This window comes from Cydia strobilella, chromosome 19 (assembly GCF_947568885.1).
Source record: "Cydia strobilella chromosome 19, ilCydStro3.1, whole genome shotgun sequence".
NCBI classification, from domain to species: domain Eukaryota; kingdom Metazoa; phylum Arthropoda; class Insecta; order Lepidoptera; family Tortricidae; genus Cydia; species Cydia strobilella.
In genome coordinates this window covers 13,398,828-13,415,831 of record NC_086059.1, presented here as the reverse complement: position 1 = coordinate 13,415,831, position 17,004 = coordinate 13,398,828, and the positions used below count along the sequence as shown (strand labels likewise).

The 17,004-nt window shown below is 39.2% G+C and overlaps 6 protein-coding genes across 6 annotated transcripts in view; 4 read left to right on the top strand and 2 right to left on the bottom strand.

Annotated features, from left to right (window-relative positions):
- The window catches only part of LOC134749929 (nucleoredoxin-like), a 52,118-nt gene extending 49,572 nt beyond the window's left edge, over nt 1-2,546 (top strand). Inside the window, exons 4-7 of the mRNA XM_063684950.1 lie at nt 843-1,047; nt 1,378-1,468; nt 1,849-2,052; nt 2,329-2,546. Of these exons, the coding sequence (XP_063541020.1) occupies nt 843-1,047; nt 1,378-1,468; nt 1,849-2,052; nt 2,329-2,546 (718 nt within the window). The remainder of the gene's footprint in view (nt 1-842; nt 1,048-1,377; nt 1,469-1,848; nt 2,053-2,328) is intronic.
- A 2,109-nt stretch (nt 2,547-4,655) lies between these two features.
- Nucleotides 4,656-6,272, top strand: LOC134750175 (ATP-dependent RNA helicase WM6). The gene has a single exon (XM_063685299.1). The coding sequence runs from the start codon at nt 4,798-4,800 to the stop codon at nt 6,073-6,075; it is 1,278 nt and encodes a 425-aa protein (XP_063541369.1). The 5' UTR covers nt 4,656-4,797; the 3' UTR covers nt 6,076-6,272.
- A 1,204-nt stretch (nt 6,273-7,476) lies between these two features.
- LOC134749930 (venom serine carboxypeptidase) lies at nt 7,477-9,232 on the bottom strand. Its single transcript, XM_063684951.1, has one exon. The coding sequence runs from the start codon at nt 9,080-9,082 to the stop codon at nt 7,646-7,648; it is 1,437 nt and encodes a 478-aa protein (XP_063541021.1). The 5' UTR covers nt 9,083-9,232; the 3' UTR covers nt 7,477-7,645.
- Nucleotides 9,233-9,659: 427 nt separating this feature from the next.
- LOC134749933 (venom serine carboxypeptidase-like) lies at nt 9,660-12,128 on the top strand. The gene has a single exon (XM_063684954.1). It carries the CDS (start codon nt 9,703-9,705, stop codon nt 11,032-11,034), a length of 1,332 nt encoding a protein of 443 aa, XP_063541024.1. The 5' UTR covers nt 9,660-9,702; the 3' UTR covers nt 11,035-12,128.
- On the bottom strand, nt 12,111-13,657 carry LOC134749932 (venom serine carboxypeptidase-like). Its single transcript, XM_063684953.1, has one exon. It carries the CDS (start codon nt 13,611-13,613, stop codon nt 12,213-12,215), a length of 1,401 nt encoding a protein of 466 aa, XP_063541023.1. The 5' UTR covers nt 13,614-13,657; the 3' UTR covers nt 12,111-12,212.
- Nucleotides 13,658-14,920: 1,263 nt separating this feature from the next.
- Nucleotides 14,921-16,694, top strand: LOC134750203 (venom serine carboxypeptidase-like). Its single transcript, XM_063685335.1, has one exon. The coding sequence runs from the start codon at nt 14,955-14,957 to the stop codon at nt 16,356-16,358; it is 1,404 nt and encodes a 467-aa protein (XP_063541405.1). The 5' UTR covers nt 14,921-14,954; the 3' UTR covers nt 16,359-16,694.
- Nucleotides 16,695-17,004: the final 310 nt, after the last annotated feature.

Sequence of the window (17,004 nt, the reverse complement as noted above, 5' to 3'; positions counted from 1 at the left end):
TTTTAGAGGCCAGCTACAGATTTGGTTTTAATGTAAATTATATTATAGATACCTAAACGGTTGGCATCTTGGCTAGGCACCTTGGTCATCTGGAAAGGGAAAGACATACGGAACCCGTTTTTACTACCCATTCAGAGGCCAGCTACAGATTTGGTTTGAATGTAAACTATAGGTACCTAAACGGTTGGCATCTTGGCTAGGCACCCTGAACAGACGATCACCTAGGCGAAAAAAATTAATATTTGTGCTATAAAATGTACCTATGATTACATTGATCACCTAAGGATCAAGATTCCCTAATCGCAGTATACACCACTTCTCGGAACTAGCTCGCTGGTTACGAACGCAACAAACGCCTGACGATCGAGCACAGGTCCGTCCCCTAAGCACGCCCGGCGGATACTGAGCTGAGCGGCTTGAGCGCGCAACGTCCGTGCAGCGTGATTTATACGTCTTTTAAAAATATTTAAATTTACTGCAAAATAGGTCCTATAGTTATGATTTTTTTTTATGGGTTCACATAAAGTTAAAGTTTGCTATAATATTATTTTGAGGGCAAAATATAAGTACAATTTGCGATAAAAAAATATTATGCGACCCTGTTTTCACCGAAAAAATGAAGAAAACTCGGAAGGTATTTTATCAATCTTTTTAAATGAATCTTTGATTTCCAATCATTTCAGCCCCTCGTACAAGATATAGTGAATTGAATTGTAATCATTCATGTACCAAATGATTCTTGTTTACTGCAAAATTGGCAACCGAAACGACACTTCTCACTGCAAATTTTGAAAAATACTTTTTATTTTTACTTACATTGAAATTGTGATAATTTGTTCTAGGAGCGAGCAGTCCTTCACCCGCACAGTCCAGTCCGTGTCCTCGGTGGGTGCTCTAGCTGTGCCCTGGGACGCCGCCGAAGCCCGGGCGGCTCTCCCGGCGGCCCTGGGAGTCGCTGGGATACCTGCCCTGGTCATCACGGACTCGGCAGGGAAGGTTCTGACTGCTAACGGAAGACAGCATCTTGCTGGAGATCCTTTAGGATTGGTAAGCATGATTACTTGAGAAACTGATATCATTGTATTATTTGACAGACTTGTAATGTAAGTTATAAGCCAACAAATACGAATTACACGCTCCAAACACACGTACATACATTAAATAACATTATACACCGCTTTTACTCTAGAAGTATTTTGTGAATACTACTTATGAACCATACCCCATAATGTTACACCATATTTCAAAATAGAGGTAACGTAACCATGATAAACATTTAAAAGGATTTTTTGGATTATATTAATGTTTGCGAGTTTAAAGTTACAGCCTGAAATATGACCATCATGTATGAGATTGTTTATTTACTTTATTTTGCAGAACTTCCCTTGGGCGCAGAGGCCGGTGTCGGTGTTGACCGAGCAGGCGCTACTGAAGATGGCACGACATCCCGCAGTCGTTTTATTCATAGGTAAGATTAAGCTGAACAGTCTGTATTTAAATCAACTATTTCAGAAGTTAGTTACCAACAAAATTAATAAACTGTCAACCACTCAACAGTTAGTTGCTATAAAATTCTTGTTGCTCCGAAATTCCTGTCCTGGGGTCTAGTCAAGATGATGACAAATGCCGATCGAAAGAAAATTGTGTCGGATGACAGATGTGAGAAAAAGTCAAGTGATCATTTCCATACATTGTTTCACTTTCGATTGGCATCAACGATTGTCACTCAGCTAGGCCCCCTGGTTCACCTATTCCTGAGCCCTAATCTCTGGAGTGTAGTATCGTGTTAGGGCCAAAATATTCCAGTTGAGCTCCCAGTTTTGAAAGTAAGATCATATTCATCCACAGACGATGAAGACTCCGAGATAGAATTCGCCGAGTCCGTCCTCACGCCCTCAGCAGAGTCCTACTACGAGGAGTGCAGCATCCAGTTTCCAGGGTTCTGCCCGTTCCAGACCTCCTCTGATGATGAGACCATGGATTTTGACTATCCCACGTCACGTGCTCACAAAATTAAGAAGAAGCCGTTTAAACACGTCATGTTCTACATAGGTAAGTTCTGTTCATACCAGATCTCTGATGACGAGACGATGGACTTTGACTATCCCACGTCACGAAGCCGTTTAAACACGTCATGTTCTACATAGGTAAGTGGATTATATGTATGTAATACTTTCAATATAATTAGATATCATGCTACGAGGAGTGCAGCATCCAGTTCCAAGGTTTCCGCTGTACCAGACCTTCACAGATGACGAGGCCATAGGCTCATGTACCTAACTTGAAAGTTCAAGATAGAACCGAAGCTAATTTCCCTATTTTCCCCAGGCATAGACGGCACCGAAGCCGCCGACATGCTACGCGAGCACGTCGGGCTGGACGACGCCGTGCCGCTGCTCACCGCCGTGGACTTCCCCAAGCGGCGCGCCGCCACCATGCGCGTCGGTGCCGCTATCACCGCCGACTCCACGCAGCATTTTCTCGACGCCTATTTAAGTGGCCAAGCAGCGTGCGTGCCTCTACAACCACAGACGGATAAATGTTAAGCTGCTCCAGACTACGCGGCGCGAAGCCGCGAACGCGAGTGACTCCACACTCGATTTCGCTGGTTAGTGAGCTAGACTCCAAGCTCGCGTTCGCGGCTTCGCGCCGCGATTCGCGCACGAGTGTGGAGAGCCCTTTAGATTTCATAGGAAATCTTGTCAGTCAAAATGTTTTTGTTTTGTTTGTTTGTGACTAGGGTTGCCATATGTTAGGATTTCCCCCGACTCTCTCGCCCTAACTTATAGCTGCGTCCTTAACGCGCGTACGACGACCACCTTACACAATATCGATACGTGCGCCGCACCGCACCAAGGTCGCGGTGCAGTGCGGTAGTCTGTTACGGATTTTTGTTAAGTGACAATTTTTACCTAATCCCCATGTGCGTCGCCATTACCGCCAACTCCACCGAACAGTTTCACGCATTTTACAAATTCTTGATTATTCCTCAAAAGTAACTAAAGTGAAGATGAGAGAGCATAGAAATATAACACAATTAAACAACTGATTACTGGAAAACCCTCGGCAAACCTAATCAAATAATCCCCTTACACCCGGACAATCAGCCGGCGATGCATTCAGGCGCAGAAATAGGTTCCCAAATCACCCTCAAAGGGGCTTTACCGTGCAATATTTTCTTCTGCCGTGGCAAAAAATGGAACTAACGAATTCCCATACTATACTAGAGTTTTTGCGATGACAGCGCCATTGTAGCACGTTTAAGTAAGTTTGTTCGCCTGTGAAAGATCTTCTCATTGTAGTTTAGCCCGGGTTACTATTCACTTTATCACATTCAATTAAAGTAATTTAGAATTCAATGCAGCCGCTAGCTGTTTTCAATTATGCAAAAGAAATGTAAGTTAAATAAACGTTACTTTCAAATTGATTCAAGATTTATTTTCGAATTTTAATAATATTGTTTTGTATAAGGAAAAATCTTGACTGTAATAATTTTAATAAATGAATCAATAGTTATATGCGCTAGCAATATTTTAATTAGAATTCCAGTATTATGATATGAATGTAGAAAATAGCAGTTTTAAATAGTTTTCTAAAAATTCAGAATAAAAAACAGTTTTGTGTAGGCATGTAGAATGTGATAGTTTTCATTAAAGTTGTAGTTTTATTTAATAAGTTTTGTATTTTTGTAAAACTGTGATCATTTGTTTTTATCAAAATAAAATAATTACGCTCATGAAAATCATTTTTTTTTACCCGAAAATCAGGGTAATATTTTATCTGCTGCCACCCTAAAGATGACATTTCCCCGCTAAAGTTGCTACAATAAAATAAATATTTAAAATATCTAGCAAAACCATCATAGACATAGTATAGTAGTTATAGACATGAAACCGAGCGACCAGGGGTAAGAGAAAGACATATTCATGTATTGACAGGTTAATGTATGGCAGCATAATCCTTTTTCTCTTTCACTCTTATAAATTTCGGTATTTCGGTATGGCAGCATAGGTGATGACCTATGCTGCCATAACCCGACCATGAAAAAAAACCCGGTCGGTGGTAACCACGTGATAACGGACAAAGCATGGCACTATTTTCTCTTTTTTCTTATAGGAATCGCAATAAGACTATCTTTCTCTATCAAAGAGTGTCAGGCCCTTGGACAAAACCCAATTTGTCAGTAAATTTTTGTCTTTATGATTACACCTTTCCTTTGGGTGCGAGTACTAGCGTAAGACAAAGACAGTATGATTTTCTCTGTATATTGTTGAAATGAGACAGTTCCTGGCCAAACTATATGTAAAATCAAAGTCCAACTTATATATTTTAAAATAACATGAATATAATAATTGTTTTACTTTAAATAATTATTAATAAGTAATTCATTGTTATTTAACAAAATATAGTTTGTCTAAGGACTGTCTCATTTCAAACATAGACATAGAGAATCATACTATCTTTGTCTTACACTAGTACTAGCACCCAAAAGAAAAGGATGAGTATAGTTTTATTGTTCTTATTTACTGACAAATTGATTTGACCAACTATAACTCACCTTTCGAACACTATATATAAACAAAATATTTAAAAAGTCTATACGTGAATGTTAAAAGGTTAGGTTTATTAAAAGCAATATAGTAGAAATAACTAGTTTTATATGGCAACACTCTTCTCACGACGCCGCCGACGCCATTATTGTAAAACCACAAAATTGTGTTTTTAAAAATAAAATTCACGTGTATTTAGCGTGAAAAACATAAAAACAGTTACCGTAATATTAATAATTAGTAAATCATGGCTGATAATGACGATCTTTTGGACTACGAAGACGAGGAGCAGGCAGAGCAGCAAACCGCCGACGGAGCGACAGAAGCGGCGCCAAAGAAAGAGGTTAAGGGATCCTACGTATCTATCCACAGTTCCGGCTTCAGAGATTTCCTGTTAAAACCCGAAATATTGCGAGCTATAGTCGACTGCGGTTTTGAGCATCCGTCAGAAGTGCAGCATGAGTGTATTCCGCAGGCCGTCCTTGGTATGGATATCCTTTGCCAAGCCAAATCCGGTATGGGTAAGACAGCTGTGTTTGTCTTAGCGACGCTTCAACAGATCGAGCCGTCGGAAAACCATGTGTACGTGCTTGTTATGTGCCACACTCGCGAGCTCGCGTTCCAAATCAGTAAAGAGTACGAGCGTTTCTCAAAATACATGTCTGGCGTGCGAGTTTCTGTTTTCTTCGGTGGGATGCCGATCCAGAAGGACGAGGAGGTACTGAAGACCGCCTGCCCGCACATTGTCGTCGGCACACCGGGCAGAATCCTGGCGCTAGTCAACAGCAAGAAGCTCAACCTGAAGCATTTGAAACACTTCATTTTGGACGAATGTGACAAAATGTTGGAGTCGCTAGACATGAGAAGAGACGTGCAGGAGATCTTCAGAAATACACCTCACGGGAAGCAAGTGATGATGTTCTCCGCTACATTGAGCAAGGAAATCAGGCCAGTGTGCAAGAAGTTCATGCAGGACCCTATGGAAGTGTATGTAGATGACGAAGCTAAGCTGACATTGCATGGTCTGCAGCAGCACTATGTTAAGCTAAAGGAGAATGAGAAGAACAAGAAACTTTTTGAGCTGCTGGATGTATTGGAATTTAATCAAGTAGTGATATTTGTGAAATCTGTGCAGCGCTGCATAGCTCTAGCTCAATTGCTGACCGACCAGAACTTCCCTGCTATTGGAATCCATCGTAACATGACCCAAGACGAGCGTCTGTCCCGCTACCAACAATTCAAGGACTTCCAGAAGAGAATCCTTGTAGCTACAAATCTGTTCGGACGTGGTATGGATATTGAGCGAGTCAACATTGTCTTCAATTATGATATGCCTGAAGATTCCGACACCTACCTGCATCGTGTGGCACGTGCCGGACGATTCGGTACCAAAGGCCTGGCCATTACCATGGTATCTGACGAAGGTGACGCTAAGATCCTGAATGAAGTCCAAGACCGCTTTGATGTCAACATTACTGAGCTTCCCGAAGAGATTGAGCTATCTACCTACATTGAGGGACGATAGATTTAGCTTTCCATTCCATAATACAAAGTTTGTAATTACAATCATAACTGTTTTCCTCACTATAGTGACTAGAATAAGTCGTTTGGTTTGTAAAAGTTACATCTACCTGAGTGTAGGGCCCCAGGGTCAATACCTTTAAATACTAATAGTAGAAATTAAGTAAATAAAGTTAATTAAAGTGACATTTGATATTGTGACTTCAGACTATTATTCAATCAAAACCCTACTTGAAATTTATTGTATTTTAGGATTATGCTTATATTAATAAATAATCTTGCACAAGATAGCATAACAGTTTAGATCCAATCCAAAATGCAACAAGTTTTCAAACATATATACATTTGTTTAAGTTTGGACACACCGAAATATTTGAGCTAAAGATATATACCAAAAACCTCCAAAATTCTATATATTTCAATAAAAAGAAAACATTACCTAATGTTTTATAACAAAAGAATGTTAATGGTCATCTTCCTCATAAAACTCGAGAACTTGGTCACATTTCAATTTTAAATCAAGAGCAGTGACAGTAATAAGTTTCTTTTATTATCTTTTGCTAGGTGTATAAACTATCATGAATGGTAATTTATAGCTATCATGAATACTTGAAGACTTAATTAGACAGAACAAAGAATCAGGGCTATACACCATTGTGGGACCTGATGTTAGAGTCATTATCAATTGAAAATCAACAAAATTTACGTCCAGTAACCATAGGACTACTAACCTATCCTTTAGAATGAATTCTATTGTCTAAAGGATTTCTTTGAATTATTATACCTATTCTTCATGATGTATACTCTGTACTAGGGTTATAATATATAGTATCGTACTATATTTCAGTCAATTGTACTATATATTATACAAAAACAATATAGTACGAAAAATACTATATTTTCATCACTCAAGAAAGGGTTATACTAAATGTCACCGATATTTAATTCCACTTGAATTTTTAATTCGCCTCAAATCGGCGTCCTATTTTCTATTTTATTTTTCCCAGTAAATACTATATTTTTTCAATATTTTGACAAAAATACTATGTGTGTATAGAAAAAAGGTGACAACCCTACTCTGTACAGACAGATATGCTATGTACGTGTATAATAGTTAAGTCTTCCTTAGTTTTAAGTGCCCATTGTCTACCCGAACCGTATGGGTCCACGGGTGGAACTCACATGTATTACATAACACCTCTGTAAGTTGTACAATAAACAGTGTATGAACATGAACGCGGTACCATACATAATAGGTACATTCACAGCTCATTATTTTTTATGATCTTAAAATACTTGTAGCAACATCAAGCAAGTTATTTTTAATGATAGAACTTTATTACTAACATGCCAGCTAATAATTTTTATGTGCCACCTGAGAATGTAAAACAAATGAAACAACATATTCAAACAGCTTTGGTATTTATTGCTATAAAAGTAGGTATTTAGTACAAAACGATAAATCAACATAAACTTAACATGAACATGAAGGATGACTCATGCATAAGTACTCATTTACATAGTAACAATACACCTAAGCCTCACACACACTTTATACTTAAATTACAGTATAATTATTGACCTTTATACTCAGTTTTCTTATCATAAAAGAGCTTTTCATGGGTGAAGTGAGTAATCAAATCTAAAGCCCACTTAGGTTGATCTGCAGGGACCATATGACCAGCATTCCTAACCATGATCTCAACAAGTTTCCCGGCTTGTTTGACATAGCCGGCGATCTCTCCATCCACCTGCCAGATGTAGCGTTTAGCCGTCTTGTACTCTTCAGCACCAGTAAAGTTCAGGTTTTGCAAATAGTTGAGAGTCAAAGGATATGCTACTATGATGTCTAGTTGTCCGTTGTAAATAACACAGTAATAGTTGTCTAGTAGCTCAGAGATCCATGGAGCGACAGACTTCATAACATCTTGTTTTAAATGCTTCTCTACTTCTTTTCCATCATTGAATGGCATGTCCCCGACATGGATTTCTTTGCGGATAGCACTCTTCTGGATCATGGGCCCAAAGTCATCTCCAGTCTCGGAACTCTTATAATCTTCGCTGTGCAAGTAGTTGAAATAAAAGCTAAATCCAGTGACATTGTAGAAGTAGCTTTTCCCATCAATTAAGTCTCCATTCAGGAGTGTATCAAAGGTATCAAAAGCTTCATCCCATTGGTTGTTTTGTATGTAGCTTCTGGCCTTAGCTTCATAATCCTCGAAAACTTTCTGTGCATTCCAGTCTATGAGGCCTATTTGGTACAAATATTTGCTATAAATAAGCTGGTGCTCCGGGTCACTTAATCCATTGCCAATGGTAATACCCTTTAGGTTGATTTTGGTTTCAGCTGTAGGGTTCTTCTTGTGAATAGTATAGGCGAGGGCAGGTACATACTTCCCCCCATAAGACTCGCCAGTTACGAAGAATTTATTTTGCCGAAGCTCTGGGAAGAGCTTAAAGAACTGAGTCAAAGTAGAGTATAGATGCTCACCAACTTGTGTCTCATCAGTGCAGTAGCCTTCCTGGTGTTTAGTAAAGCTAAATCCAGTGCCTACAGGGTTGTCAATATAAATAATATGGTGATTCAAAGCCCAATTGTACTTCCTGCGCTCAAACTTGTTGTTCCTCACGCGGATCGGGCCGTTTTCAGTGAACAAGCCGTACAGAGACGTCGCGCCGGGGCCACCCTGCAGCCATACGATCACCGGCGCCAGCTCCTTGTTCGGCGACATGCTCGGGAAGTACCAGAAAAACTGATTAGAGTCATAAGTCTTGTTCACAGTGATGTAGCCGGCATAGCTCTTGATTCGCAGACTTTCTGTGAACGGCACGCGCGCCAGCCGCTTGCCTTCAGCAATGTTCCCGCTCTCGATGTACGGCGTCAGAAATAGCGGCTCGCCGGCGTCTCCGCCATCCTTCTCGCCCAAATTCAGCTCTGGATAACGATGCAAGAAGCATTGAGAATAAGCTATTGCTTGAACGAGTAAAATCACCCCCAGAAACCTTGCCATAACTGTAACAAAGCGACTAATTAATATTATTAAATACCGCTTGACTTGCCGCTATGATAACGCAAAACTTCATGTTGATTGTTGACATATGACCGTTTAGAAATCGTAGGTTATCACTTATCAGTGTAGTTATTTTTAAATTGGATTATATTTTGTAGTTAGCTAGCGGAAATTATAACAAAGTCGCACTGTGCATTGCACAACGGTAAAATGAAGTAAGTGAAGGTAGTTTTCCTTTTGGTTTATTTATCCTCGAACTGCAAATAAAGTAACAAACCTATTATAAACACAACTTTTTTCAAATTCGATGGATTGTTTTGATTGCTTTATCTGTGGAAGTAGATGACATTTGTAAAACTTTCAAATTCAAAACAACTCTCTCGTCGCTTTTAATTATACCGGGAGGGTGGGGAGCTACCTATGAGTAGGAACACTATACATACAGACAAACACTCGTCATCTGTCCTTCCATTAGTCATATTTTAACGACTCAAATATTTTTACTAAGGTATGCGAAGCTTAGATAACACAATATTATACTGTTCATATTTAAATAGAACGATAGAACGATGTAGTTCTTTGGTACATTTTCCTTCAACATTTAATTCACCACCGTCTCAATGTCGAGTTTATTGTGGGTAGTTTTTGCTTGGACAACAATACTATGTGTCCAAGACGTCACGGGAGCGCGTATGCCCGTGACTGACGACACGGGTCCAGGAGAGCCCTTATTTCTGACGCCCTATATCGAGCGAGGCAACGTCAAAGAAGCGAGGCGGCTGGCACGAGTTACGCTCAACGACAGCTTGAACATAGAGAGCTACGCGGGCTTCTTTACCGTCAATACGGCATACCAGTCAAACCAATTCTTTTGGTACTTCCCTGACATGTCCCCGGACAAAGCCAAGGCACCCGTGCTTGTGTGGCTGCAAGGCGGTCCAGGAGGGTCATCACTCATCGGTTTATTCTGCGAAAATGGACCCATTAGAGCAGTAAATGGGCAATTCGAGCGCAGAAAATATCACTGGGCTTTGAATCACAACGTCATTTATATTGACAATCCCGTGGGCGCGGGGTTCAGCTTCACCAAGGATCCGAAAGGGTATTGTACAGACGAAACGCAGGTCGGTGAACAACTATACTCAACTCTAACACAGTTCTACCAACTCTTCCCGGAGCTGCAGCAAAATGATTTCTTCATCACGGGTGAATCTTACGCCGGAAAGTTTGTCCCGGCACTCGCCCACACCATCATTAAGAAAAACTCCACAGCCAAAATTAAAGTAAACCTTAAAGGACTTGTTATTGGTGGGGCTTGGATAAATCCTGATAGTCAGAAATATTGGAATTACCGCTCTGACTGCGCCAACATTGACCATAATCAACCACTTTCGAATCATGTGACACAAATGTGGACACTGAAAAGCCATAAGAGAGACAAATGGCTCCAATGGGATGATTGCGAATTCAGTCCAGTGCTAAATGAAGATGCTGTAAGAAGAGCTATCCATGTCGGGGACTTGTCATATTCTGAAATGAATTGGTCTGTGTTTAATATAATGCACGTTGATTTTTGTCAATCTATGGCCCCCTGGTTGTCGGAAATACTAGACGTTTATCCAGTTACTCTTTATGGTGGACAAAATGACACTACAGTATATTACGCTGGGATTGTAGATTTTTTGCGGAATCATTTCAATTTCTCGGGCGCCTCGGAGTACAAGTCTGCAAAGCAGTACGAGTGGAGGGTGGACGGCGAGCCGGCGGGGTGCGTGCGGCGCGCGCGCTTGCTGACGGAGATCTACGTTCTGGACGCCAAGCATCTCGTGCCTCAAGACCAGCCCAAGCGCGCCTGGGACATGATCACGAGGATTACTTATGGGAAAGGCTTCGATCTCGAAGAAATCTGCTCGACCCCATCTGAGGATGAATATTTAGCTAAGGATGATTGAAACATGAGTTTTAAAATTAATTAATTTCTATTCAAACGTCTTTTAAGCATGTAATTACAAAAAAAATGTTTGAAAGTTATGTACATACCGTTACGTAAATACCTATACAACTTATTGATACATACAAATTATGTATCAAATAAGTTGTATAGGTATTTATCATTTCTCATGTTCTGAAAGAGGGTCATTGTTGTTCTATAAGGTGTGCAGAAATGATACGTATCTGAACTAGAGCATTTTTACTGTTAGAAGTATTAGAACAAATTAAATTATTTACAGAAAATACTTTAATTTGTTAAGTAGAAACTACTGTATAAATTATAAACTGAAATAAATGTCATTTGTATGCCAGTTTGTAGGCACAATGTGGAGATCCTATGTAATTACATATTGTAAATAGTTTTAAGACCTCTGTAACCCATATTGACAAATAAATGATCAATCAATCAATCATATACTAAGAAAAAGTGACCAAGGCTGTGCCCAATGGCACAGGCGCCTGCCGTGATAGCAGAGGACGCTGGTTCGTTTCCAGCCTGGGGCACTGGAGGCCTTGGTCACTTTTTCTTAGTATATGACATTTATTTCAGTTTAGAGCATTTTTAGTTCCATGTACGATTTTTTTCATTTTTTTACGATAAGCAATTGAAATTTGGGTTTAAATGGATTTGTTATATAATAAGGATTTAAATCCCCATTCCGAAAATAACGATACTTTTGCCTAAATTTTAAAGTGGCTCAAGAAATACTACAAAAAATTATAGTTAGTCAGTTTTAAAAAAAACACGCATTTTACTTTCCTCGTATTCGAAATGAAAAGTAGTGTTTAACTCGGGTGAAAGGCATCATTTCAGCCTCGGACTATTGGCGCTCAAACGCAGTGAGCGCAAAACTACCTCGGCAGGAATGAGTACCTTTCATCCCTTGGTTAACAATCTACTATTGTATAATTTTATGTTGTACCTATTTTTTTCGCAGCAATGTTACCTATGGTGTAATTTATTCATTGTAAAGTGGCCTTTAGAAAATATTTAAGCTTAGTCTTAGAGATCTGTTAATAGAAAAAGTAGTAGGCATTAAACGATAAGCAGAATTTATTACTAACTTACAAAAATAAATAGCTATGCATTCATTTAACTAAATAAGTTTTTTTTCTTTAACACACACCACACAATGCTTTAAGTCAGATACGAAATGTGATGTGTGAACCGTGTAATCATGTCCCAGGCCCACTTTGGTTGGTCCGTCGGCACCATGTGACCTGCGTTCCGCACCAGGACCTCCACCAGCTTCCCGGCTCGCTTCACGTACCCCGCCAGTTCCCCGTCCACTTTCCAAAAATTACGTTCAGCCGTTTTATATTCCTCTGAACCGGAAAAGTTCAGTTTCCGCAAGTAGTTGACTGTGTAAGGATAAGCCAGTATAATGTCCACTTGCCCGTTATAAATAAGACAGTTGTAGTCATTTAGTAGTTCAGAAAGCCACGGAGCGACTGACTGCATTATATCGTGTTTGAATCGTTTTTGTACTATCGTTGATGATTCGTTGTAAGAAGCTTGTCCCACGTGGATGCCTTTCCGAAGAGTGCTGTTCTGCAGCATAGGGCCAAAATCCTCTCCATCACTGTAGTCCTCTGTACGTAAGTAATTAAACCAAGAATTGAAGCCGGTCACATTGGTTAAGTAGCTTTTGCCTTCAATCATGTCTCTCCCAAGAAGAGTGTCAAATATATCGCTCGCTTGGTCCCATTCACTGTTTTCTATATGCTTCTTAAGTTTATTCTCATATCCTTCGATTCTTGTTCGTTCATTTAAATCGACAAGCCCTATTTGGTACAAATATTCGCTGTAAAGGACAACTTGGTTCACAGGATCGGTTAAACCGTTGCCGATGGCTAACCCTTTGAGGTTTATTTTGCTTTCCGCTGAAGGATTTTTCTTATGGATAGTGTAGCCTAGAGCTGGGACGTACTTTCCAGCATAAGACTCTCCGCTAATGAAGAACTCATTTTGCTGTAGTTCTGGAAACACCTTGAAGAACTGAGTCAGGGTGGAGTATAGCTGCTCACCGACTTGTATCTCATCAGAGATATATCCTTCCTCGTGGTTAGTGAAACTGAATCCTGCGCCAACGGGATTGTCGATGTAAATGAGATGGTGATTCAACGCCCAGTGGTATTCTCTACGCTCAAAACTGCCATTCCTTACTCGTATGGGTCCATTTTCCTTAAAGAGACCGAACATCGATGAGCCGCCGGGGCCACCCTGTAGCCATAAAAGTACAGGCGCCTTATCTTTATCTGTTGACATGCTCGGGAAGTACCAGAAGAATTGGTTCGAGTCGAACGTTTTGTTAACCGTGAAAAAGCCCGCGTAGCTCTCGATGCTCAAGTCATCTGTTATTGAAACTCGCGCTAGCTGCTTGGCTTTGGCTATTTGACCATTTTCAATATGTGGTGTTAGTAATAGAGGCTCACCACAATCTCCAACGGCTCTTTTGCTTAGGTTTATCTTCGGGTAAGGATGCAGACACTGAGAACATGCTATGATTTGCAAAATAATCCACAGAACAACCTTCATTGTTACAGTTTGTGATCAAACAATCCAGTAAAATACCGCTCTACAGTGTTATATACTAAGTTAGTATGTCTTAAACATGATTTACTGTGTATATTGTCACACAATAAAATAAAAGCAAACACAATGACTGCCATTATTCACGTTTATATCACTCAGTGATGCCAAACAAGTCACATGCATACGACTTAGTAGCCTTCAAGTATTAAAAAAAACCGTATCTCTTCATCTAAATATATAAATTCGTTAAAGCAAGTTAATTACTTAAGTCCCCGGCAAGCTCGGCCGAATTGCACCTTCCCATACAAACGTAGTTCCGCTCTCATTTTAAAACTACGTGTTATATAATAATAATAATAATAAATATTATAGGACATTCTTACACAGATTGACTAAGTCCCACGGTAAGCCCAAGGAGGCTTGTGTTATGGGTACTCAGACAACGATATATATAATATATAAATACTTAAATACATAGAAAACACCCATGACTCAGGAGCAAATATCTGTGCTCATCACACAAATAAATGCCCTTACCGGGATTCGAACCCAGGACCATCGGCTTCACAGGCAGGGTCACTACCCACTTGGCCAGACCGGTCGTCAAAGGTCGTGTTGGATTGTAATGAAACTTTGCACATACAATGACATGAAGTAGGTATATCTAGGTCTGCACCTAATTAGTTTATATAGCTCCAGTTTATAAAACAAATGAAATAGAGCAAGTTTTGTATGAAAAACTTCAATTCGCTGTATTTTTAGGGTTCCGTACCCAGAGGGTAAAAACGGCGGGACCCTATTACTAAGACTCCGCTGTCTGTCTGTCTGTCACCAGGCTGTATCTTATGAACCGTGATAGCTAGATTTTCACAGATGATGTATTTCTGTTGCCGCTATAACAACAAATACTAAAAACTGCTAAAAACATAATAAAATAAATATTTAAGTGGGGCTCCCATACAACAAACGTGATTTTTTTGCGTAATGGCACGGAACGTGAGTATTATATTCTTTGCACGGAACCCTACGTGCGCGAGTCCGACTCGCACATAGCCGGTTTTTTTTTTAAATCAGGATAGCTCTTAAGAGCTTATTACAGTATCCTAATTTAGTGACTAACAAGAGGGACGCCGCTATACGTGAGACGCGATAAGAGATACATCCTATCGTTTCTCACGTATAGCGGCGTCCCTCTTGTTAGTCACTAAATTAGGATAGTGTAATAAGCTTTTTAGTCATAATCCGATTGAGATTATCTTGTCTGTGGGTAGAATTGACATTTGAAACGTTGAAGTTGACATCGAACGTCAAATTAAACTCGGGAAAATTGTTTTGAAGATATTTATGTTATTGTTTATTGTTGAAATGCATTTAATTTTATTATTTCTATTTACATACGTAAGTTTTGTATCTGCGTTGTTCCCCTACGTGTATCCTAGGATTGAACTTGCTGCATCGCTCACTGGAGCCGCCGGTACACCATTATATCTCACTCCTTTTCTGAAGAATGGCTCCATAGACGCAGCGCAAAAGCTTTCCCGAGTATCTTTGACTACAAAACTTGGCTTCGAGAGTCATGCGGGCTTTTTCACCGTGGACGAACATTATCAATCTAACCTGTACTTCTGGTACTTTCCAACGTTTTCCGACGATCCAAATGCACCAGTCATTCTATGGTTGCAAGGCGGGCCCGGCGGGAGCTCCTTATTCGGACTTTTCACGGAAATAGGGCCTTTAATAGCAACTAAGAAAGGCTTTAAATTGAGGAAGCACCACTGGGCATTGAATAGCCATCTTATTTTCATAGACAACCCAGTTGGCACAGGATTTAGTTTTACTAACAATGAAGAAGGTTATTGTACTGACGAAAACTGTGTTGCACTCGGCTTGTACAATGCAATGCAACAATTCTTCACCCTATTTCCTAAATTAAGAAGCCACAAGTTTTTTATAACTGGGGAATCTTATGCGGGGAAGTATATACCAGCTTTAGGTATGGAGATACATAATCAAAATCCTAAAGCTGCTAATAAAATTAACCTACAAGGTATGGCAATGGGAAATGCTTACTGTGATCCTGCTAACCAGCTAGATTACGGTAACTACTTGTATCAACATGGACTTATAGATAATAATCAGCTTCAAGTATTTGAGAAGCTCCAAGCAAAAATCACCGCTGAAATAAGCAGAGAAAACTGGATACAAGCAGATTTACTCATGGATATAATGATGGATGGAGATGTGAAAAACTTCTCATATTTCAAGAACTACACCGGTTTTGATAATTATTATAATTTTCTTAAAACGAGTGAAGTCGACATTACCATATTTGCTAAATTGCTGCAGGATGACGAAGCTCGAGAGAGCATTCATGTTGGAAACTTGCCTTTTAACTCGGGTAAAGAAGTGCAGTTACATTTAGCACTAGACATATTGAAATCTGTGGCACCATATGTTAAAACATTGCTGTCTCACTACCGAATGCTTATATACAACGGACAGCTAGATATTATTGTTGCTTATCCGCTAACAGAAAAGTTTCTACAGAATTTAGATTTCAGCTCTGCTGAGGAGTATAAAACTGCTCCGAGGAAGATATGGAGGGTCGGGGATGAGGTGGCTGGGTATAAGAAGAAAGCTGGCAACTTGACAGAGTTGCTGGTGAGAAATGCTGGCCATATGGTGCCCCATGATCAGCCCAAGTGGGCATTTGATATGATCACGCGTTTTATTCAAGGCAAAATGTGATTTAATATATTTTAACCATGACACCATTATGCTGTATAGTTGACGTCAAATATTGTTTACAATTTTAATAATAGCAATAATAATCACAACAACAATTACAATTTTCACAATTACAATTTTCGCCTTATTACAAAAGTGTAAACATATCTGACTGTACCTATCTCATTGTATTTTAATTTAAATAATGAATGGGAGCAAAGTAACAAGTTTGCAACATTTTAATAATTGTAATTAATACTCATATTGCTTTTATTATATAAAATATGGTGCTGGATTGGCTTAGAGATAGTTTTTAGATTTTTTGTATTGTGGACAGTAGGTATTAGTATATAATTTTGGTGCACATAAGTTTTTTACGAATAAAATACATTTTAATTTGTTTACATTTCATTTTCTTTATCTAATTAATAAATACATACTTACAATTATTAAACTTATATTAGAAATGAGGTTAAATTGGCTGTTATTTTCAAGTTTAATTGTTTTATTTGTTATTCATTAAATTCTCATTATGGTTTTTTGCTGAATGGAATAATACATTCAGCAAAAAAATCATAATTAATCAACAGTTATAGACTTATTCAAAAATTGTATTGATATTTAAGGTACATTTTACATGCGTTGAAGAAATTAATGTCATATTTCT